The sequence below is a fragment of the Ylistrum balloti genome, unplaced genomic scaffold (assembly GCF_031769215.1).
Source record: "Ylistrum balloti isolate Yb309-2 unplaced genomic scaffold, AGI_CSIRO_Ybal_v1 Utg369840, whole genome shotgun sequence".
Lineage (NCBI taxonomy): Eukaryota > Metazoa > Mollusca > Bivalvia > Pectinida > Pectinidae > Ylistrum > Ylistrum balloti.
Window position 1 is genome coordinate 550,061 of NW_026781998.1, and position 26,143 is coordinate 576,203.

Genomic DNA, 26,143 nt, shown 5'->3' on the forward strand with positions numbered 1-26,143 from the left:
TTAATTTTCTTTTTAGACAGAAACATTGACATTTCAATTCTTCTTCTTCTTCTTCATCATCATCATCATCATCTATATAAGGGAGATCACACGATATTTTCTACATTGTTTCGAAAGGAAACATTTAAATATGAAACAATTAAATCTCTTACATCGTCTCCATTCACTAAAACGTCAGAGTTTGCTATCTGATCAGTTGTAACTTTGTTTGTGATAATGCGGGAGAGGGCTTTACATAATTCAATTACTAACTAGAATTTCCCCAGATGCTACACTCACCTGAGATTGTAAATGATGTTGAGAACTACAATAATGTCAAGCTTCATCAAAACGTCTATTATGTTTTTATTTAAACAGACCCATATCACTCCACTACTCGGCAAATTAGCGGATTTTAGCCATGTAGACATCCGTTCAGCATCAAATGTCGTAATATGTTATTTATTTCTCCGTATTGGCGACAAATATTTTCCTTAACATACAGTTGTGGGATCGCACAACGTTATACGAAATAAACTATCGCACATGTTCTACCGCACATATGTGCGATTCTATGATAGCCGATATACATTTTTTAATGACATAGACACATGTGGGATAGACTTTATTTATTTTCTAAATACATAAGAGTACAGCTAAGTTTATCATTTCCATAGTGTCGCACGTGATCAAATACATTATATATGTAAACAGTCTGTCCCCGCAATGAACCATCTAAAATCTCATACAGTCAGAAAGGAAATCTTTCATTTCTTCTGTATTACTCTCATTTTTCTATCATTTTGTAAATAAAAATATGAACGCATAATTGACTTATTGATTGCTATTTATAAATGTAAGTCATAAATCTTATTGAGCAATAAAATGTACGAGTTCAATGAATTCGAGATTTGCTCTGTACTATGTATTGATACTGAATAGAATCATGGCCACAGTAGAGAAAAATGTCTTTTAAAAAATGCTATGGTCAATCAATTTCTAATCATTGTCATTCTTTCCTTTAGTGCACTGGGTTACTTTAAAATAAAGTTAACTGTAGGTGTTGTAGATCCCTTCTGATCCGATTCCTTGATCAAGAGTTTTCAGTTGTTAATTTTCAAATTTAAAATGATACAGTAATAATCAATTGTTCTGTTCAAATGTATTTTCAAACTCTAAGTCTCCTTAATTGTAGTTTTATTTATTTTAACCAAATCCAGAGGTGTCTTTATCATAAGCCCCTGACCAAATCATGATTTCTTCGTATATTGACTAAACTAATATGTGTAATCATTCAGGACATAGAGTCAGACAATGAGAAATTCTACCTCTGCATCTACGTGTCTACCACTTGATAAACGCTAAGTGGGCGTAACCCATGATATCCCATAGAAATAGCTGCGTATTCACTTTCAGATATATTGATGACGTCTTGTCTTTAAATAACAAGAAATTTATTGACACAACCTTCATATATACCCACCAAATTTGGAAATCAAGGACACGACAGATTCTTCTACGCCAGCAGTTTATTGCGATCAGTTCCTACAATGAAACCAACATGGACAGCTTTCCACCTAGCTCTATGATTCAATTTCCCCAATGCGAATTTTCTATTTCTGGATATCACTATACCTGCGTCCCCAACGTCACAGTTGATTCGATCGATATTCGAGGATCTGCTCCCATTATCAAGATTTTCGTACAAGATGTCGTCAAGCGACGGACAAACTCATAACGCTAAGTTTCAAAAGATGCAGGTTGATGACCATTTTTTGCTATCGCTATTTCTCAAGAAAAAATACTGGACGGGTCTTCCTCAAATCTTATATGTAGATTCCTCTAGGACCCTAATCGTGTCCGTTTGATTTTGGGACTAGTCGGAAAAATGAAATGTTGAAAGGCCTCCTTGGATTTGGCAGTTATTATTATTATCGCTATTTCTTGCGAGGAATTTTTCAATGTCTTACAATTAAAAGCAAACACAGAGGAAATGAGATAAAGGAAGGGACACTATCTTATTTTTCAATAATCAGAATTAAAAAAAAACAAACAATGTTGGGCGTCAAGGGCTCTCTAGGATTTCTGCTTTTTTTTCTTTGCGAAAATGAAACGATACATTCTTTGAATTTCATTTTAACCATTTTAAAGTCTTCATAAATAATACGTAACCTGGTTTCAATTTTTACCAGTTGAGAATATTTTATAAAAGCAAGCACGCAGTTGGAGGCCATGACATTTCGGTGTAGGGTTCTGTATTGTTTCAACATCAAATGAGAACAAAAACAAAACTATGTGCCATACATGTATATGAGCATATTACATATATACGTTGTCGTGCTTCGTAATGTATATACATACGTCACATTCATGTATATATAAACATACAGTTGTACGATGGATATACAATACACGTGTTGTACTTATACATTAAAGAACTGTGATAACAAATACGGGTCAAGATTTTTCAGTGAAAATAGTTATACATCTTTTTATTGTCTTCAAACATTTAATTAGTTTACAACGCGTAAATAAATAAATCTATATGAAATCCCCTTCTTGAAAAGTACGCCTCGTCGACTGTCTAGTCATGTCTACAAAACAGTGAAATACCAGGTTTAGTCCTCGAAATAAATCACTTTCAATTAGACCAGGCTATAGAGAACTGTCTCGACTATTTCTCGAGAAGAGCGTGGTTTTTTTTAAAGCCTTCCTTTTGTTCCGGATTTTGAGTTCTAGTGAACTACTAATTTTAGATCACATAAACGCGACATCTTGAAAGCGTTTGTAATCAAAGTAATTGTTGCTGGGTTTTCTTCTGGAACAAACTGGAACATTATGACAGGAAAATGTTTAAAGGGAAGAAAGTATCATCTCCGAAACAAAACGTTAATTCAATTATTTGAAAATTGCTAAGATCATGGCTACCAGCAGACTCACGGAAATGTCACAAACGGTATGTCATTCGATAAACAAATGATACAAATCTAGCAGATCGACGGATTCTTATTTACGTTTCAACACCTTCGCTATACTGATTTCACTGATCTGCCATTTGTTACCAGAAATGGCGTATCAAGCTGAAGCATGCACTGTATTTTTCGCTCATAGATATTCTTTCCTCATTTTGTTTTACTATGTTACTATAAGTTAGCTAAATAAAGCCATATTAATATACACTGGACTAACTAACGGTCCTCGGTTTCTTCCTGTAAATGCCTTTCACCTGTACAATACAGTATCTGTGTATTTGAGTCTGTACTGACTGTTAAGACTAGTATTTGATTGTAAATTATTATTCAATTAAGTAATTACTGTATTTTGTTAGTACGGATTCACAACATCAAATTTAAATTATTGAATAATTTCTAGTGTTGTTTTAGTTTTAGAATACATGCCGAAAACTTCAAAGGGGGATTTGCCCTGGCCTCCACCATGACTAGCTCTTACATCTCCTGCCTACGTAATTTCATAAGCAATTTTCTTTACCACTGACCAGTCACCACTAAATATGAGGAGATTGGAATACTTTTTTTTATTTTCAAGGCGAAGACTGTGAAAGACAGAGTAAAACTTTCATTACCTTTTTGTATACATTTCAGGTGTCACACCATGCAGTGCAGAAAGAGAAAGATTCTAAGGAAGTGAAATCTATGGCCATTTTGAAAAATGCTACTGTCCATTTTTCTCCCAATTTCTCCCTGCTACAGAGAAACACAAATCTGAATGTACCACCATCAAATTGGTTAAGACAAACCTCTGTAGTGGAGCAGAATATCCATGACTTCACTCAGCATCAAAGTAGCAAATCGTACCTCAGTAGTATAGAGATGGCTGGCAACTCCTTAGATTTGACTGGGGAGGTGGATGTGATTACAAATGCACAGGTACTTATATAAAAATATGTAAAATTGAATAAAATATCTTGCGACACAACCAGTAAAAGATTTAAATGAGATGTTTTGGTGACTTCACGGTCACCTTCATCAGACAAATACCTGGTTGTCTTAAAAGATCTTTTATCTAGTAACATTACGAATCTGAAGAAAAATGCTCTGATATGTTTGTAAAATGTATAAATGTAGGAGATGTGAAATGGGTTGATCTTTAGCAGAAACTATTTCTGATTTCTGTCATGTGGGAGAAGCTCTGTTGGAATCCTGGTCATACTGGTTGGAAACTAGTTAGTTGGCACATATACACTGTAATAACATATGGTCTAAACAGAGATGTGGCTTTGTTGAAGATTGCTGTTTATTTCCTTTATGCCTTTATCATAACATGTACATTCATGCATATTAGCCAAGTCCAAAAATCTATAATTATTTTAAATCACTTTCAAAAATGAGTTTACATTTATGAATTTGTTATACATTTATTGTAGTTTGTTTTCATAGAGAAAACAAAGATAACAAATATTTTTTACATTTTAGAACATTAAGAAACTGCTAAAGATTCCCTTTAGTCGCTCACACATTAGTATGATGGTGCACAGGATTGGGAAGTCACTGCTGCTTGATGAGTTTGATATACACAAACACTTGCTTCGTCAACAACAGGTAATTATAGATATAATCTTAACCTGATGTAATGAAATCATTCATAATCAAATAAAGTCTGCACTTCCCCAACCCCAAATGGAAGTTCCCAACAAAAATCCATGTTTAATACAATAAATACAGTATAAAGTGCATTGTAAAGTATGCTGATTGTGACCAGAAATCATCATTTTTATGGTTCAGTGGTGTATGTTTTTTATACCAAACAGGAAACATCACAGTTAGGATTCATTAGTGAATTTGGTGTTTGTTAAACGTTTGTTTAAACAATTTCTTGTATAGTGCAGGATATGTGATAAATTGATATGGCCCTGCTTCAAAGTAAACTTGTTTTACCCTAATATAGGATATTTTAAGAATTGTGGTTAAAACAATGAACCAAAGAAGCTTATATTTATATTGTTTATTTACACAGGATGACTGGAAATGGCTACGAGAGTTCTACTATGATTGTGTTGCCAGAGATATGCAAGTGAGCAAAATGTCTTGATGCCTGTTGGTAATTGTAAAGGCTAATACTTGTAGCAGGAAGTCATTTCCATGTGGCTTTCTGTGTGTTTTCCATTTTTTCCTGTGAATGAATTTGCTTATAAGCGATTAGACCAACTTAAATGTATGCGAGATATAAATACAGGGTAGTTATTAAAACAATATTTTCTAAAGTGTTCTGAAATAATCAGTTCATTAGATACGAGTGTTCTTTCATCGTGACGACAGATTGCATGTGAATTGTTTCCTTATTAAATATAGTTATGTCATGGTTACATATTTGTAAGAGAATGAGTAGTGTTGGACAATTTATTTCTATTACATTTTCAGATGAAATGTGTTCCGAGGAAAGATAAAAGTCGCCACAAACAACAGACAAGGAATATGTATTCCAAGTTTCTCTACCACAGGTACAATAATATGTATTGTTTTCAAATGACATTACATCACATCAAATGCATTAGGTGAAGACAGATGAAGCAAAGTACAGTAAAGCATTGTTCTGTATCCAACAGTAGACAATTAACAAATTATCATATCTTTACAAGAATACAACATGTCATATTGGAAAGGAATTAATGAAAATGTTAGCAGTATGCAGTGCTGAGATAGGCTGTCCTTAACCTAAATATAAGTCATTACCCAGTACCTGTATGTCATACCAATATCAGAGAATTATTGAGAGTTGATCAATATTTTTTGTGTTACTTAGGCCAAGCAAAAATTTATGTGTTCTGTGTTTCCTATAACATGTTTGAAAAAAAATAGGGTAGGTAGAGAGACAAAAGGATATATTTTAACAAATAATCATGTACGGTTTTTATAGGAGAGAGATCTTGATTTTAGCAAGGTGAGGGGTATATAACATTTACTTTGTGTATTCCTATGTCTAAAGGTTGTGTTCAAGATATCTCATGGTCACCTGGATGGATTTAATCTGTCTTCACATCATAAAATCACATGTACATTATCAAGTTGTACACCTAATAAGAATTGGTTGGTTGGTTGACAGGTTTTCCGTCTCTGTGACTCCTCTCGTGTCTGGGTATTGTCTCACCATTGAACCTCAGTGTTATTGCTATGTGCTGATAAGAATAGTTGGTTGTTGGTCAAGGTTAAAAGTCAAAGGTCACACTTGACCTCATTTAAAATAAATGCACTAAGCATATTTAATTAAGATAAAAAGATAAAGGAATGGTGGTGTGGAGTGTGGGGGTATATCTAAATGAGCCTCTATTATAAACATATTATACTAACAAATTATTAAATATTGTATAACACAACATTATTTTAGCTATTATTTTCTGTTTTAGTATTGCTGATGCCAATCCAGGCGAGAACATTGAGAGAGAATTTCCTGTTACACAGGTCTTTGAGAAATTGGAAGAGAAAGAACTGAAGCTGATACATGAAAACCCATCTGAGGTATTTTTATTTTATATATCAAATTCACAAGGCAAACAATGATCTTGTTCATCTGTAAATTACAATTGTTTTATTGCTGTTAAATCAAAATTTTTATTGAAAAAAAACTATGTTAGCAAGATTTAGTATTCAAACGGGAAGGGGGATGCAAAACAATATCCTACCATCATTGAGATTTTTTTTACTAACTTTTTCTATATCCTTTAAAACCTTCAGTTTTGAAGTTTGTTACTCTGAAATGTGTGACATTTGTGTTGCAGAATCCCAGTGCTGACTTTCACAAGGAAGTCTTGTGGATGTTTGAGGATATCAGAATGCTTATTGGAACAGACCTTCCTATATTTTGTGGTAACAACTACCCCTGCATAAGTCTGAAACTCAGGTATGACATCTGAATCAGAATTACCTCATGTATTATTTAATCTAAGGCAAAGAAGGTACTGTGGTTATGGGTGTTCCTTATACCTCCAAACGAGGGTACAAAATTACCCAACCTGTTGAAGTTCAAGACTTTTACACCCAGTTGTCAAACACTCTCCTGTATATATACATTATAAGGGGTGCATTGTTTCACAGGGCAATGGGTAACACTGGGTAACTGGATGTATCTTTTTCACATATATAGGTCCCCCTTGGTCTCTAGTTGTGCATGTTGGAATTTGGGACTGACCAGAGAGACAAAATAACTACAAGAGGTCATTTTGGATTATGACGATGGAAGTTTGTTATCGCTATTTCTTGAGAAGTATTGGATGGATCTTTCTCCCACTTCACATGTATGTTTCCCATGTTATAACTGGTATCTCCAGAATGCTTGAGTTGCCTTCCATCTAAATTGGTTTTAAGAATCTGTACATGAAGACCACTAAATTTGATATAAGTGAAGGTTGGAAAGGCTAGTGGGGACCTGATATTGGGGAAATAGAGATAAATGTTTGAAATCCATCATGTTTCTGTTGTGTTAATGAAGGAAGTTGGTCTTGCATAGTCAGAGGCTTTGTTTATGACTCAATTTTGCATTTATAATGGATGGTCTAACACCACTGAGATGCTGAGGGACCTAAAGAGAAAATAAAGGAAATTAAGGGTAAATCTTAAAATTTTTTAGAATTCAAGGGCTCTGTATTCATGGTAGTTCTTGTCTCCTGGCCATAGCGATCAGTGGAATCAATTAAATCTTTAATGTCTTTTTACTTCTAATAAAGTAGATAGAATTTTATCAAATTCGTCTGAAGTTGTATGGATGAAGGGGACTCAATATGAATGGAGAGTTTCGCCTGAAGGCAGAGAAGTGAGGCCAGAGAGGGAATGTACAGATCAGATATAAAAGTTCAGTTTCAACTCAATATGCAGTGAATGAATTTTAGAACTAGGCAATAAAATACTATATGTCTAAAAAAATTATGCTTTTCCTAGCAATACTGAAAGTTAGATCCAAGATTGGGAAGTCTTTGTGATATGTTGTCAGAGAAACTCCGGTGAGCAATATGCTTTAGGTAAATACAGATCATTTTACTTGGCTTTGAATATGTAAGTTTCTTATTGTTGAAAACGGTTTAGAAGATAGATCTAAATTTGTTTGTTTATTGCTTTGATCAGTTTGAAAACATTAAATTTGTGGCTATGTCACTGATATATCATTGTGAATTTGCTATGACCTACTTTGTTATTTTGCTGACCAGGGACATGAGGACACCAATCAATGTGTTAACTGGTCTGGACTACTGGCTTGATAATCTGATGTGTAATGTTCCAGAGGTGGCCATGTGCTTCCATCTTAATGGAATTGTGCAGGTAAGAACCTTTCATTTCATGACTTTTTTAAAATGGAAAGTAGAGATCATGTCCCAGTTTCTCAAAGGCTGGTCAGAGTTTATCAATGATTTAGTGGAAAATTGTTGTCACTGAAAAATCATTTGCCTTCAAAGCAAAATTGACAGCTTAGAAATATTAATCTGACTTATATTAACAATCCTACAGCAGTGCAATATGAAACAATCTTGTCATTTTTGTTTGATTTGTACCTAGAATTTTTCACTAACCATTGCTTAAATCTAATCAAGCTTTGAGCAAATGGAGCTTGAATATACTGAAAGTATACTTGGGAAAATGCTGACAAACACCTAAAGTCTCCTTGGTGCCCTCCTCCTCATCCATGAGGAGGAGTCAGCCAGCAGTTAGTGGATTGTATATTCTCATATGCACCTGTCTGTGATAATTTCTCCCTTCTTTGGTTAAAATCTAACAAGTGGTCTGTCATTTGTCTGTTGTCTGTCATTATCAAACATCATCAGATGGTAGGCTATTTATGCTCTACATCTGTCTTACTTTAAGGATATTCCTCAAACTTCACATGCAGGTTCCCCTTGGTTCCTAGTTGTGCCCTTATAATTTGAAAACTGATCAGCAATTTTACTTGGCTGACAGGTATCATTCCAACAAATTACAAAACCATGAAATATTCTCACATGTTTTGTGATAATCCATCATAAAATGTTGAACCAAAAAAAAAATTCTCAAACAAGTACATTTCATAAACTAAGAATTCTTAAATTTCAGAGATATGAGCTTATCAAAACAGAGGATATTCCAAATATGGAGGATTCTCGATTTAATCCTCAGGAGGTGACAGAAATTGCCCGAAACATTCTATCATTCCTGAAGGCCAATGCCACCAAAGAAGGCCACACCTACTGGCTTTACAAAGGTATTTTCTTAAGTTACAGCTAAGATTTGTATAGAGGTGGCATATTATATAACAGAATGTTTATCTAATTAGTTTTAACGATATATAAAAGAAATCATAAACCATCTCCTCATCTCTGTTATCTCCTTTATTTATGATCAGTCTCAAGGGGAAAATATCTTTAATTTAAGAAAAGACCATGGAAAGCCATTCACAGAACTTATTTAGTTATTGTGTATGTTGTTTATAACCAGAATTTGTGGAAGTAGATTTCTAACTTAAAAAGACATTGTCATATAATTTGAGATTGGGTGTACCTGTAATACTTGAATTGCGTGGTCATATAAGTTTCATATAAAATGGCCACTATACCAAAACTACTATCTGCAACTGAATCATATGGAATTGATGGAAGGGAGATAGTCATTCTGTCACTGATATCTCTCTCTCCAGCCTAAATCTGTCAATAATTACTGTCAGTAGCTGAACCATATAGAATTGTTGATAGAGAAATCCTCATTCTGTCACTGATATCTCTCTCTCCAGCCTACATCTGTCAATAATTACTGTCAGTAACTGAACCATATAGAATTGTTGATAGAGAAATCCTCATTCTGTCACTGATATCTCTCTCCCCAGCCTAAATCTGTCAATAATTACTGTCAGTAACTGAACCACATGGTATTGTTGATAGTGAGATCTTCATTCTGTCACTGATATCTCTCTCCCCAGCCTATATCTGTCAATAATTACTGTCAGTTGCTGAACCATATAGAATTGTTGATAGAGAAATCCTCATTCTGTCACTGATATCTCTCTCCCCAGCCTACATCTGTCAATAATTACTGTCAGTAGCTGAACCATATAGAATTGTTGATAGAGAAATCCTCATTCTGTCTCTAATATCTCTCTCCCCAGCCTAAATCTGTCAATAATTACTGTCAGTAGCTGAACCATATAGAATTGTTGATAGAGAAATCCTCATTCTGTCTCTAATATCTCTCTCCCCAGCCTAAATCTGTCAATAATTACTGTCAGTAGCTGAACCATATAGAATTGTTGATAGAGAAATCCTCATTCTGTCACTGATATCTCTCTCCCCAGCCTACATCTGTCAATAATTACTGTCAGTAGCTGAACCATATAGAATTGTTGATAGAGAAATCCTCATTCTGTCACTGATATCTCTCTCCCCAGCCTAAATCTGTCAATAATTACTGTCAGTAACTGAACCATATGGTATTGTTGAAAGTGAGATCCTCATTCTGTCTCTGATATCTCTCTCCCCAGCCTACATCTGTCAATAATTACTGACTATAGCTGAACCATATAGAATTGTTGAAAGTGAGATCCTCATTCTGTCACTGATATCTCTCTCCCCAGCCTACATCTGTCAATAATTACTGACTATAGCTGAACCATATAGAATTGTTGATAGAGAAATCCTCATTCTGTCACTGATATCTCTCTCCCCAGCCTACATCTGTCAATAATTACTGACTATAGCTGAACCATATAGAATTGTTGATAGAGAAATCCTCATTCTGTCACTGATATCTCTCTCCCCAGCCTACATCTGTCAATAATTACTGACTATAGCTGAACCATATAGAATTGTTGATAGAGAAATCCTCATTCTGTCACTGATATCTTTCTCCCCAGCCTACATCTGTCAATAATTACTGTCAGTAGCTGAACCATATAGAATTGTTGATAGAGAAATCCTCATTCTGTCACTGATATCTTTCTCCCCAGCCTACATCTGTCAATAATTACTGTCAGTAGCTGAACCATATAGAATTGTTGATAGAGAAATCCTCATTCTGTCTCTAATATCTCTCTCCCCAGCCTAAATCTGTCAATAATTACTGACTATAGCTGAACCATATAGAATTGTTGATAGAGAAATCCTCATTCTGTCACTGATATCTCTCTCCCCAGCCTACATCTGTCAATAATTACTGTCAGTAACTGAACCATATAGAATTGTTGATAGAGAAATCCTCATTCTGTCTCTAAAATCTCTCTCCCCAGCCTAAATCTGTCAATAATTACTGTCAGTAGCTGAACCATATGGTATTGTTGATAGTGAGATCTTCATTCTGTCACTGATATCTCTCTCCCCAGCCTACATCTGTCAATAATTACTGACTATAGCTGAACCATATAGAATTGTTGATAGAGAAATCCTCATTCTGTCACTAATATCTCTCTCCCCAGCCTACATCTGTCAATAATTACTGACTATAGCTGAACCATATAGAATTGTTGATAGAGAAATCCTCATTCTGTCACTAATATCTCTCTCCCCAGCCTACATCTGTCAATAATTACTGACTATAGCTGAACCATATAGAATTGTTGATAGAGAAATCCTCATTCTGTCACTAATATCTCTCTCCCCAGCCTAAATCTGTCAATAATTGCTTCATTAGCTTAACAAGATCACACCCTTTCTATTTGATAGGTAATGATGATGACGTGGTGAAGTTGTATGACCTGACAGCCCTATGTGGTGACAACATGGAAGGATCAAATCCATTTACAGTACCACTGGGCATGTTGCTGTATCGAGTAGCACGCAACCTGCGACAGCAACATCAGAGGAAAAAAGCTCCAACAGTCAGGACTCTTTTAGAAAATTGTCTACTTCTTTTGATGGATGACAAGCATTCACAGGTTAATACAAATTAATGTCAATGATTAAGATCGTGCTATGATCACACCCAAAATCATGATTGCTGTTTACAGTTTTATTTCTCATGAAAGCAAATGGGTGTGTATGAAAAGAAAAGTGTTTTTAGTGTAATTTTGTTACTGGTATAAAATGTTTGATAAAAAGTTAATAAAAAGATTAGTTATTGTCTGTAAGCTAGAAATTTGTAATGATCTTTAAGAGATCTGTATTGATTTATAGAGAGATAGCATGTATTGTTACACATGTACATCTCTCTATCACTTCCCTTCCCTTAATGTTCTGATACAATATCATATCTTCAGAACCTCTCAACAAGTGTTAATACATGTTATGATTCTCAACATTTACTGCTGTGTACCTTAACCTACTATTTGTTATCTGACCTGTATGTACCTGACAGTGTTGTGATAGACATTATGAGCATTTTACAGGTGTGCACCTCGGCCTACTATTTGTTATCTGACCTGTATGTACCTGACTGTATTGTGACAGACATTATGAACATTTTACAGGTGTGCACCTCGGCTTACTATTTGTTATCTGACCTGTATGTACCTGACTGTATTGTGATAGACATTATGAACATTTTACAGGTGTGCACCTCGGCGTACTATTTGTTATCTGACCTGTATGTACCTGACAGTGTTGTGAAGGACAATGAGTGGGAGAACTCTGACGTTGGAGAATTGGATGAGGAGATGTATGATAACGAGTCATGTCAGGTAAGTCATGTTTTTAAGATAAAACTTGTGGCAGGTTAGTAGAATACTTATACAAGACATGGTAGAAAAAGAAAAGCTGATTTTAAAATTACACACAAATTTTATGTTTCCTGGTACCACAAGGGCCATGCGATACATTCTACCATTAGTTTTATTAGCTCACCTGGCCCAAAGGGCCAAGTGAGCTTATGCCATATCGCGACGTCTGTCGTCCATCCGTTGTCCGGCGTCCGTCCGTCCTGCGTCCGTCAACTTTTCATATAAACGACTTCTTCCAAAATACCGAAAGGCGTAGAATCATTATATTTGGCTGGAAGGTTCCTTTGATGAAGCCCAACTAAGTTTGCAAAAAGAAATTACCTTTACCCATATTCAAGGTCACAGGTCAAATGTGTTAAAACCTTTAAACAACTTCTCCCCAAATACCGGAAGGCCTAGAATCATTATATTAGGCTACTATGTTCCTCTTATGCTGTCCTACAAAATTTTGTTAAAAGAAATTACCTTGACCAATCTTCAAGGTCACAGGGGTCAAATGTGTTAAAACATTTAAACAATTTCTTGTGAAATATAGAAAAGCCTAGAATCATTTTATTTGGCCAGTATGTTCCTTTTATTAAGTCCAAGAAAATTTGCAAAAAACCTTGCCCGATAGTCAAGGTCACAGGGGTCAAATGTGTTAAACCTTTAAATTACATTTTCTGATTATCCAAAACATCTGAGATAGTGATATTATTCCAAAATAGGTTCTCAATGATGCCCGGTAATATTTGAGAACAGAAATGACCTTAATCCATATTCAAGGTCACAACAGTCAAATGTGTTAGGATCATAATATTTGTCCAAATGGTTCCCTTCATGGTGCCCACATAGTGTGTTAAAAAATAGCTTGACCCATAATGATATTTAAGGTCATTGGGGTTAGATTTGGTAAAATAGTTAATCAACTTCTTCTGCTTAACCAATAACCCATCATATTTGGCCATTAAAGGCTTATATACAAATGACTTATTTTGGACTACTAAGGGACAGAACCCATATGGAGTAATTTGTCATATTGCTTTAAGCATCTACTGTGGAACATATGCACAGATATTGTACAGTTGGTCATAAAGATACAGGTGAGCGATACAGACCCTTTGGGCCTCTTGTATATCTGTCTAACATGCTGCTGGTTTTGGGTCTCTAAATAATAAATTTTATAGTAATTGAACCTCTGCTCCATTGAGTGACCTTCATAGGCAGATTTAACTATATGTCTAGCATTGAGCCACTTATTCAGGTTAATATTCCAATAATGAACTGTTCCCTCTGAAAACCCTAATTGTAAGGAATTCAGTATTAGGGAAGGTGCAAATTAAGGATAGTTATAAGAAAAGATGGACCTAGACAAAACCAAGTGTACTTATTTATCATGGTATGTATTGGGTTTAAGGAGGAGAAGGAAGAACCAGAAAACTCTACACAGTCCTTGGATGTCAAGAACTTATCCAACAGAAACCAAGAAAACAGGAAACGGAATGATCAGGACATCACTAAAGTGCGACCAATAGTTGGAGGTGTAACAGAAAAGTGTGGGGAAGCTCTCCATAACATACACAAGGTAGGTCTAAAGTAGCCCATCAAATTGCACCAATAGTTGGAGGTGTAACAGAAAAGTGTGGGGAAGCTCTCCATAACATACACAAGGTAGGTCTAAAGTAGCCCATCAAATTGCACCAATAGTTGGAGGTGTAACAGAAAAGTGTGGGGAAGCTCTCCATAACATACACAAGGTATCTAAAAATCAAATTGCACCAATAGTTGGAGGTGTAACAGAAAAGTGTGGGGAAGCTCTCCATAACATACACAAGGTAGGTCTAAAGTAGCCCATCAAAAATCATTCCAGTCAATGAAATACTGTAACATTTCAGTCTGAGCATTTGAAAAAGCATTCATAAACATGTTATTACAGGACATGTTGGGCTTATACAAAGACCACATATTATCTAACACTACTTATTATTTTCATTATACATGTGATAATTAACTGATCACAATTTTGCCAGTGAAATATAGAGAAATATCTCACTGAAAACAAATCCTATTGTTAACAACGCGTGGTAACTTGTCACAGGTTAAACTCTCTTTGATTTTTTTACAGCAAATTTTGTCTCTTAGTGACATGATTAAGTAACGTTTTCTATGTGAACATGAAAATATATTTATAGTGAAATTTATAGTTTTATTCACATATCTTAATGATTAAAAGGGGAAAAAAAGACTATATTTGATCATATACTGTAAAGTTATAATGAGTGAGTAGTGTCCATGAAATGCCTAGTCAGCTTCTCTGTTTTATATCTGTTCTATATATGCCAGGAATTGGGCTATTTTGCTTGTGAAAATATAGTCAATAGAATATTTGATAGTGTCTTAAGTAATAACAAATAACAGTAATATTTCACTTGTGTGTCAAATATTTTTTGTATCTTTCACTTGTGCTGTGCGCTGGTGAAAGATACTAAAATATTAGACATTTGTGAAATATATTTGTTACTACTGAAGACGCTATTAAACATCCTATATTTGTAATGTAAAAAGCATCATTACCAGGAATTTTTCATACCACAAAATGTAATGTTCCTGATAGGAAATATTTTTATGATGACTGATATTGAAATTGACTAAATGATTAATTCCAAGAGAAATATCACTGTTGCAGAGAACTTGCATATATAAACTGTTTGTACCAGATCTACAGTATCATACATTACATATTTCTATTGAACAGGGCCTACAATGTCTTGATCGAGATTTCACTGAGCAAATACGCAAGAGTAAGAATATAGTGGAGGAGCAAGTCTGGTGTGACAGTAATCAGGCAATACCTCTCCATTATGAACCCCTCCAGAAGTCTGCCCCACCCCATAATGAGTCAGAATCCCCTCTCCATGACCTTGATCACCTACAACTGGCTGAGACTGAGTCATCCTGCTCCTGGCACCGCTTGTCTAAAGTCCTGCTACTAAGAAAGGCTGCCATGGCATTCTACTCCTTGGCGAAGTTCTCTCTGTCTTCAAATAAAGCTGGATGTGCCATGCGATACATCAAATCATCCCTGCGCTGCTTCGGTAAGTTTGGCACAAGTTAGTTGAAACTATGTGATTCTTTGTGATTGTGATACATGTTTAACATCTTTTGATTTGTCAAAAAAGACTTAAGCTTTTCCAAATGCAATATCAACTCAGAAATGGCAACCAAATGCATGCAAGGTTATTGTAACAAATACTTCAACCCACTGTAGGAACAAATACTATGGCAGATGTCGATGACACAAAGCCAGCTGCTGTAGCAAGAATATAGTTTACTTCATTAGTGAGGAGAATCTTGTAGACATTTTGATGAAGAAAGAATAAAAAAACACTCAGTGAGTATAGAAGTCTGTTTTATCTTTTCTAGCTGGAGTACGAGTCCTTTTGCCACAGAAGTTTGAGGAGAACAAGGAGTTACTGATGAGCATGCTGGGATTGGTTGGTGATATCATACTAACATTCATCCATGATGGCCAGACATATGAAGATATCAATGTAAACCTTATTGACTACACAGAGGAAGAAATGGGCATCCTGGATAGCGTAGAGCGGGAACTGGACACCTTCGGTATGAATCTGATGTATTAGTCAGGAAATGTATTAGTGTCTGCAGTAATTAAATGATTACAAACTTCATTTTTGATACCTGAGGCTGGTAATTGTATGAGGAATGCATTATCAATATTTATCACGTAACTACTTGTCATCAGTCTAATACTTGCCTATCATACATTTTTTTGGTGTCAAATAAAACATATTTTTTACAGGAATTATTGCAAAGATGTCTTTAAGGTGGTGTAAAATAATTAATTTTTGCGGGGGGATATATTTTTGTTGAATTTAGGGGAACACAATATCCATGCATTTATATGTCCACAAATGCAGAAGCAGATAAAGATTAACATGGAATATAGTAATAGTGAATTTCAAGATTTATTCACAATATTAAGTGCTAACAAAAAGGTTGTTTTTGGACAACCATGAAATTTGAGATTTATGAAAATATGTGATTTTACAGTAGGTGATAAACAGAATTAGTTTTCCATTTTGTAAAAGATTTGATGACTCTCTGAAATAAAAAAAATTCATACTGATTTCCTGATTCTAATAAGAATGGAATCTCAAGAAAGATCCTCTATAAATTCTATGATTCTGTTCTACAATATTTTTATACATTATTTGATCAAACTTGTTTTTTTTTTTCACTGATTAACAGAACACAGCTGGGCGTGTGACCTACGGGGAGAGAAGGAGAAACTCCTTCAGCAATGCTCTGCCTGTTACAAGAATGCCCTTGACCTTGCTACAAGTCAGATGTCACCAGATTCTCAAGCATTTATTGTCACATTACGAAAACGATATGGAAACGTCAAGAATGAAATGGGAGTGTTTTTCATGGGTCAAGCTCAAATCTTCTTGCAGAAATCAGGTAATACATTTTTGGGTAATCTGTGCCTTTAGAAAGTCAAAGCTTACTGTAACATTGGAGATCTGTAGACAGATGGTTGATTGTTTACATGAAAAAAACTTTGACTAAGGACCATGGTTTTACATTGCTAAAAGATGTAATATTACAATATGTAAAGAAAAACCACTTAGGTGATGTTCTGATAAGTTCCTAGTGCAGAGGAAAATATCATAAGTAATTGTTGTAGGGTTATACTCCATTGAACCTACATACACCAAGTCTATCTGAGATCAGGTTCGGGACAAATCAATATAATGATCAATGAATATGCTATCTACTCATTTCTCTGGTTTTCATAAAAACGTTTTGTTTGAGGTTGCGTTTTTTGCTTGTCAAGAATTACACACCACACTTTGTCACATAAACAACATGCTTGAATTTCCATAATTTGCCTGTGCTTTTTATTTGGTTCACATTGAATTAATTGTAGAACATCTTAATGTTAATACTAGTCCATTATGTTCTTCAATATAAAACTTCCTGTTATTGTCCATAGGTGATAAACTGTATATCAAATCTCATCCTTTCTTTTTGACTGATCTGTATAAAGATCAAGATCATCTTAACTTATCATTAATACATGAAGGTAGAGTATCATAAACAGTGTTGATATCACTGTACTAGCATCATTTTGCTTCAACGAATAAAAAAAAAAGATGAAGCATGCATTTCAGGGTCAACAGCCCAAACTTAAAACACTATTCCCTAATTCACTGCAAAATGATGATATGATTTTGGTTTAGGGAAAGTTACCTAGTAAGTGTATATAATTTGAGGATGTACAGGACTGAAGATCAATTTATCCCTCCTGACACTGATTTCTGTTTTACAGACTTCACATCTCCGTGTCATGACATGGATAGCCTTTGTGAGAAAAGCGAGAACTGTCTAACTGAGGGTATCCGCAGCTTTGAACGCGTCTCTGATGCTGCTAACCAGGCGTTGCTTCACTCCAATATGGGACGACTGATGAGGCTGCGTGCTCAGGCTCACACCCAGGTTACCTTACAGGGAGAACGGCCAGAGTTTAGTCAGGAGGAGAGGACATTCTACTGCAAGGTTTGTTATTACTTATCATGCATTGACACCTCCCTCTTTTGGTGTTTAACCTTTTTGTAAAAATTATCAATTATGAACCGCGGTGTTTGTATAAGGATCCACTATTGATATTATGAGATTCAGAGTCCCTAAGTTCTTGTTTAAGGAGGTAAATATGTTTATAATTACTTTAAGAAATCTTCAGTAGGTACTGTATATACTTTTCCCAAAAGGTATGATTTGATATTATCTTGCTTTTGGATATAAATTTTCAATAATTACCTTGATAACATTAAGCATACTTTTACTGACTCATTGAAGAGATTTCTAGCACTCCACTTTCATTTTTCTGACTGGGAGAGGTTTAAACAATGACCATAGCACAGATATATCTAGAGAAATGTATTTCTTAATAGTTACATAAAACTGTAAAGATAAAGTCAATTTTACTCAAATTTTTTACACAAAATTTTAAAAAATAAGAAATTAAACTGAAGATTGTTTAGATAAGGTCTATAAAAACCTTTGAGATTCTCTTCCCTAAGGGAAATAATTCACTTTCATCAAAGTTGAGTTTCAACATCTTTTTCTTTATTTCAGCATCATAAAATCGTATCTGGTTTATTGCTGGATTTGTCATATTTGAAGTGTTTTTTTAACAGGCAATGGACTGTTACCGTGTAGCGCTGACCTTGTTGAAGTCACCCACCCGTTATCCCGATATCTGGGAATCTGTCTGTTGGGAGTTGTCCACCACTTATTACAACATGGCTGTCCTTCTACAGGACTGCACTCCGCTCTCTACTGAACCTCGACAGAAGGTAGAACTCATCCTTGGCTCCTTTACCTGCAAAACTGAGCCATGAAATTGTCAAATAAATAGATTTATATATGGATCTAATCTACTCAGTACAAGAAAAAAAAATGAGGAATTTGTTATCAGCCAAACAAATCTAAAAATGATAAATTTGTCTGGCAAAATAAATTTGATGAACCTATCATGAAAACATTTTTCCATTCAGGTGGAGAAAGAGGTTGCTGATCTGATGAGTAAGGCATTGAAGTATTGTGACATGGCCAACACCTCTGCGCGGCAGGCTATGTACCAATACAGATCGGGATCTGTTAACCATCGCCTGGCATCTCTTTACCACAAGTCCATACGTACAGAGGTACTTAATATAATTATGGAATAATTTTCCCATTGTTGTATTTTAAATCTGTTTAACATGTATCCTTAAAAAAATGTGTATTACCATATACGATATACATCATTGTATTTCAGGTTCAAATGTCAAGGTCATTGTTACTGTGAATGGAAATTGATTTCAGTTCAATGTCTTGAGCTTTTTTGGGGGTCAGATTCATTCACACTCCATACATTGCTTATTTTGGGTTTTGGATTCAAGGTTAAAGGTATAGGTCACTCTAACTATAAAGAGCATAAAGTGTCAATGTCTGGTATTTTTTAGCCTGATCCCAGTCAAATGTCATAGAACACTTGACCACAAGATCATTACTATTTTGTCATCTATGGACATCAACATTGGGTGATAAGCATTCGTTTGTAGTGCCGTATCTCATGCTGATTCCTACAGTCTAGCATTTTATCACTGCAATCTTATTCCTCACCAGTAAATTACTTACTGATACATTGTGTTTAGGTAAGTGACCAGAAGAAGAAGTACCTGCGACACTTGGCAGAGACCCACTACAACAAAGCTGCTCATTTCTTTTCTGCAGTCGACTGCCATGTTGAACTCCTTCGCACCAGACTAGAACACTTTGCTCTGCTTGAGTTCATCATGTCAGGTAGGGAATGCAAATGTCTTCCTTTTGCATTTGTTTAGTTTTGTTTGAAAATTTATAAGATTACTCAACATGAAATGCTGGTGGCTTTATATCATCTGATGTCAATCCAGCATTAACATCTGAAGAATGATCAGGACTCGACTATGGGGTAATAATGTTCAGTTGCTAGTATATAAGGTGATCAAGTTGATTTTTTTAACTTAAACTTTCAAGGTTATAAGTATTTTGAACAGCCAATTCTTAGTTACCAAGAAAAGGCATTCTGGAGTATTGTTTTGTGGCATGCAGCCTTTTGATGTGAATGGCTGTCAAGTTTTGACTGATTGGATTGACCTTCACCCTTAGTCACAGGGGCAAATGTGTAAAGAACTTTTAGCAAATTGATCTAAGTTTCTTTAAGGGGCCCTGAGTTTATCATGTTGGCTTATATTTAAACATTGTAAATTTAGTGTAAATGAATTTTAGTGCATTATCCTGTTTTTGCAAATTAGCACGATGATAAACTCAAGGATCAGAAGTAATGGCTATATATTCAACAATTAACATCTAGAAGAGACAATTAGTGCAGTTATATTTTAGCGCAATATTTTCAGTGTTGAAAGGGCTAATTTAGATCAAAATTACTGCTGAAATTGTATACAGTAGTATATACTAGGTAACATTGCTACCAATTTTGTTCAAATGAAGGAAGTTTTTTTTAAAGATCATGTAGAAAACAGATATAATTATTTAGTAAGTTATTTATAGGTCTAGTGTTCAGTAAATTTCTGTAAAGTGACAGTATAGAGTGGCAGTATAAAGCATACAGTGGTGATGTTTCTAAATAGTTGAAACATGTTTGCAAATATGACGCTAAGATGTTTTAATGTAGTAATGTAGTTGATTCAAAATTCTTCTCTATCCATATAGTGCATGTTTTAAATTTATTTATTCCAGGTTTAACCAATATGAAGTTACGCCTTAAGACATTGACCAGTGGTGTTGCATTTCTCCTTGAGTGTGAGAATGTGTTGACGGCTATGTTAAATGCAGTTGGAGAGGGAGATACTGATGATAAACATAAGTGGGAAGCTCTCAGTCTGATGGAAATACTGGACTCTCGTCTTCAGTTCGCTCTTCTACAGCTGGTCAAGTGTTACACCTCCCTCAAACGCAGGTAATTCTACCATTTTACATATTGCTAACCATCACAATGTGTCCTTTCTACCATAAATGTAGGAAAGGGCAAAATGAAATAGGCCATGATAAATAGGATCAGTTTTCATTTGGTATGTGATTTATGAACAAGTCAGAAGAATTTTTAATTTCAACAAGCCTTTGTCAGGCAAAAGGAAAAAAGGAAAAAATTAAGATCCTTTTCTCACATTTTTAATCAGGCAATTATAGAAAAGAGTCAAATATTATATGTGTTTAATTTTAGCCATTAAAACCTTTTTACTGTCCTGTGTTTAATTTTAGCCATTAAAACATTTTCCGTTGATATTGACATTATACATTTTAAGTATTAAATTGTTTATACATAACTGCTTTATTTGAAGGGATGTTATTTTTGCTATTTCGTGGTACATAATGTGATAAGAAATTCTTATTCATGAAGTAATAAGACATATATATATTAGATGTCTTTTTGCACACAGATTGCTAAATTTTGATTTGTTACAATATTTTTCCATCATTTTTAGAAAAAATCCTGAAAATTTTGACCCATGGAAATTACTAGCTATATGGTGTGTTAATTGTGTGAAGATTGTGGCAATGCCTACAAATGTTTGTATCTAAGTTAAGATATCCTCTTTTTCTTATGTTATCCTTTTTTTAACTTCACAGAAAATCAGACCAGGAGCAGTTGAAGACTTTGTATGCCAAGAGTCTGAAGAAGGAGCCCAATAAATGGGTAGAAAATACTGGAGAGTACAATGAACTGACTGTGATAGGAACTCATCTTGTCCATCTTTTGGCCGACTTTAGGAAATTCTATAAAGACACTCTCCTTCATGACCCAGGGTAGACAACTTTGAGGAGGTTCAAGAACTGTGATCATACTTACAATTTAATGTCGACTGAAGGATAGTTTTCAACAAAATAAAAAATAGGATAAAGTAGATGACATTATTGTCAGTTGATGATTAGGACATTTGAACTACACAGGATCATATTTTGTAAAACAGGGGTATACCCTAGTACCTTTTGTTTTAAAGACTTCCCAAAGATTTTTTTTAAAAATAGTATTTATTTGTTTCTTTTTAGATTAAGAAAGAAAATTTGAAACTGTTCACAGGATTTTCAAAGTAGCATAATAAAAGTTACATTGTATAATGATGGTATGTGATGGACCAGTATGCAAGCATCCTACTGTGGTGTCATTGAAATGTGTTATGTAACAACCTACTGTGGTGTCATTATAATGTGTTCTGTAACGATCTACTGTGGTGTCATTGAAATGTGTTCTGTAACAACCTACTGTGGTGTAATTATAATGTGTTCTGTAACAACCTACTGTGGTGTCATTGTGTTCTGTAACAATCTACTGTGGTGTCATTGTGTTCTGTAACAATCTACTGTGGTTTCATTATAATGTGCTCTGTAACAACCTACTGTGGTGTCATTGTGTTCTGTAACAATCTACTGTGGTGTCATTTTAATGTGTTCTGTAACAACCTACTGTGGTGTCATTGTGTTCTGTAACAATCTACTGTGGTGTCATTATAATATGTTCTGTAACATTCTACTGTGGTGTAATTATAATGTGTTCTGTAACAATCTACTGTGGTGTCATTATAATGTGTCCTGTAACAACCTACTGTGGTGTCATTGTGTTCTGTAACAATCTACTGTGGTGTCATTGTGTTCTGTAACAATCTACTGTGGTGTCATTATAATGTGTTCTGTAACAACCTACTGTGGTGTCATTGTGTTCTGTAACAATCTACTGTGGTGTCATTTTAATGTGTTCTGTAACAACCTACTGTGGTGTCATTGTGTTCTGTAACAATCTACTGTGGTGTCATTATAATGTGTTCTGTAACATTCTACTGTGGTGTAATTATAATGTGTTCTGTAACATTCTACTGTGGTGTCATTATAATGTGTTCTGTAACAATCTACTGTGGTGTCATTGTGTTCTGTAACAATCTACTGTGGTGTCATTGTGTTCTGTAACAATCTACTGTGGTGTCATTGTGTTCTGTAACAATCTACTGTGGTGTCATTATAATGTGTTCTGTAACATTCTACAGTGGTGTCATTATAATGTGTTCTGTAACAATCTACTGTGGTGTCATTATAATGTGTTCTGTAACATTCTACTGTGGTGCCATTATAATAGGTTCTGTAACAATCTACTGTGGTGTCATTATAATGTGTTCTGTAACATTCTACTGTGGTGCCATTATAATGTGTTCTGTAACAACCTACTGTGGTGTCATTATAATGTGTTCTGTAACATTCTACTGTGGTGCCATTATAATGTGTTCTGTAACAATCTACTGTGGTGCCATTATAATGTGTTCTGTAACAACCTACTGTGGTGTCATTGTAATGTGTTCTGTAACAACCTACTGTGGTGCCATTATAATGTGTTCTGTAACAATCTACTGTGGTGTCATTGTGTTCTGTAACAACCTACAGTGGTGTCATTGTAATGTGTTCTGTAACAACCTACTGTGGTGTCATTGTGTTCTGTAACAACCTACTGTGGTGTCATTGTAATGTGTTCTGTAACAACCTACTGTGGTGTCATTGTGTTCTGTAACAATCTACTGTGGTGTCATTGTGTTCTGTAACAATCTACTGTGGTGTCATTATAATGTTTTGTCCCATACCCTCTCCTGTCTCGCGAAGTTTTGTCCGTCCTGTTCCATTCTGAATTAGTATCATATCTTGCAAAATAACAGATTATTAGCATTTCCATTTCCACCACCCAAGCCACCATGAAAATAGATCTGACCCGTTGCTTTTGACCAGTGTTTAGTGAAAATTCAAATTGCTGCCACTGAACAAACGAGTATCAGATGCAAAATTAACACTCAAACTATATATGTCTGACCTGTCTCAACAAACCTACAGCTGTGAAATGAGGAAGGTTTCAAATTTTTTTAAAATTCATTTTTGAAAATTGTTCACTAACCACTGGTTTTCTGTAACCAGTCTACATTGTGTTTAATGGCTTTAGAACAGAAAAACACTTACAAAAATATCTCTTAAAAGGTCTTCTTGCAAAACTAGTTCTAGATAATAAAAAATGATTTTTTTTATATCTGCATGCATGTCTCTAGCTTCCTTAAAAAGAAAATCTGTTAAGTTTATAGTCTGATGATTAAACAGTCTACATAAGAGACTCACTTTAGCCTTGTTATGATAGTAGGATTGTGCATTGTCATATTCCAGTAAATATTGAGTTATTGGAACATTATTTAAATATATGGCCAGTAAATGTGTTTTATTTATAATATCAAAGGAAGTTGAGAAACTGATTTTACTCTTCAGTACCTGACCAGCATTGATGGAAAGGTTGTTTTATGGTCACTTTTACTCAACTAATTGAAAAAAAAATGTTTTTGTTTTATTTATTTTATCTTCAAATTCATAATTATTCCAATGTTTGCTCACCTAGCCCACTGAGTTAGGGAGCTCATGCTATGATGCAGTATCCGTCTTCTATCAACATTTCCTTATAAAAGTCTACTTTTCCAAAGCTGTTGAACATATTTTAACCATTTGGATTGATAATTGAGGATTTAAGGTCAAGAGAATGGTGTTCTTCATTATTATAGATAATGCCTTCCTGTATGCAGAGGATAGTGCCAAAATGAGGGATAAAAATCAATGCTTAAAAATCTTTTTTTCAGTTCGATTAATAGATTTTTTTATGAATCATTAGAGAATTAAGAAGTCCGTGCTTTATATCTGAGAATTGTCCCCTTAAGAACAAAACTGAAATCGTATGTATACATGTATCTTTTACCAGAAATTGAAACACAGCATTTCAAAAAAATAGTACGATATCCCATTTTTTCTGTAAAATCTTTGATAATTTAAATTAGATATTAAGATTGAAGATCATTCGTGATCTGACTGTTTTAGGCTGTGTGGTTGACATGGTTTTACTGTATATTGTCAATGGTATTTCCATCTGATTTGAAACCCAACTTATATGCTTCAGCTACAGATGACTTGTACACAAGACATTTTTATGCTCCCAAGAAAATTTTTGGAGTGTATGCATTGATGTATGCATTTGTCGAAAGAAGTCTTTATCAAGAGGACATATAGTGTACCAAAATCAGGGCCCAAAATCTCTTTAATCAGAGAATTGTTGCCATTTGTTGAAATTTTCTAATAGTTTTTTGGTTTCTTTTTTGAGCATTCATCAGTTTCACTGATATTCTTGTTTTTCAAGTTTCGGTAAGACTTTATAAATTGGATGGTGTCACTCGGGTATTGAATGAAACAGGTGAGCTATACAAGCCGTATATATTATTTGTTTAGGTGCTATATGACAATTTTGATACTGTATTTTGTTTAGAATCTTCTAAATTAAGTCATGCATCAAAATGAAGACAAGCATGTACTTTTTTACTTTACCGTATTAAAGTTGATCTACATTCTGAGATGTAAATGTTGATTCTCTTTGTCATTTGTTTTCTCCAGCAGAAATATGTACACATCTGTAATAAAATGTCTGATTTTATATATTCTTATTCATCCTCGATATTTAACACCTTACACTCACTATCATTCTCTGCACCCCAGGAACAAATATCGATGGTTCCATGTGCGACACCTTGTGGAACAGACCAGAAGACTAGTTTGATCTTTTGATGTATGTCTTCAAAGGAGCGAATTAACCTGTGATTGGTCAGTTTTGATTGGTCTTTTTTTTCTCCTGCAACCCCCTTTAGACCAACCAAATCATTTCACTTGTGCCTTCAATTTTGCCATGGCATGTTCGAGGAGTGCAGTGAATTATAGTTACTGAACTGGTTGACCAAACTCCTCAATTAGTTTGTATGAGATTTCTCGTATAAGATCATAATATCATCAGTGATAATAAGAGGTTTTTTTAAACAAATTGGTCAATTGTGATATTTCACCGTCAAATAGGTAATAAATGAACCTCTGTTCTTTAAAATCATACAATAAATCTCATCAACATATGATTATAATGTAATAAACATAGAAATAACAAATATCA

At 34.6% G+C, this 26,143-nt stretch overlaps 1 protein-coding gene across 1 annotated transcript; it reads left to right on the forward strand.

The window, feature by feature from the left end:
- Nucleotides 1-2,830: 2,830 nt before the first annotated feature.
- LOC132545305 (erythroid differentiation-related factor 1-like) lies at nucleotides 2,831-25,567 on the forward strand. Its single transcript, XM_060208985.1, has 21 exons — nucleotides 2,831-2,935; nucleotides 3,582-3,866; nucleotides 4,413-4,538; nucleotides 4,954-5,010; nucleotides 5,358-5,437; nucleotides 6,341-6,452; nucleotides 6,713-6,834; nucleotides 8,135-8,246; nucleotides 9,012-9,159; nucleotides 11,606-11,817; nucleotides 12,430-12,558; nucleotides 13,994-14,161; nucleotides 15,332-15,671; nucleotides 16,000-16,200; nucleotides 16,849-17,061; nucleotides 17,933-18,159; nucleotides 18,801-18,959; nucleotides 19,161-19,310; nucleotides 19,803-19,950; nucleotides 20,887-21,106; nucleotides 21,778-25,567. Exons 1-21 carry the CDS (start codon nucleotides 2,900-2,902, stop codon nucleotides 21,956-21,958), a joined length of 3,426 nt encoding a protein of 1,141 aa, XP_060064968.1. The 5' UTR covers nucleotides 2,831-2,899; the 3' UTR covers nucleotides 21,959-25,567.
- Nucleotides 25,568-26,143: the final 576 nt, after the last annotated feature.

What these genes read in the sequence shown, in the direction of transcription:
- LOC132545305 (XM_060208985.1), top strand. Translation starts at nt 2,900, where the DNA reads ATGGCTACCAGCAGACTCACGGAAATGTCACAAACG. An exon ending in ATCATCCCTGCGCTGCTTCG is followed by an intron (nt 15,672 to 15,999) that starts GTAAGTTTGGCA and finishes TATCTTTTCTAG; the next exon opens with CTGGAGTACGAGTCCTTTTG. An exon ending in GCGGGAACTGGACACCTTCG is followed by an intron (nt 16,201 to 16,848) that starts GTATGAATCTGA and finishes ACTGATTAACAG; the next exon opens with AACACAGCTGGGCGTGTGAC.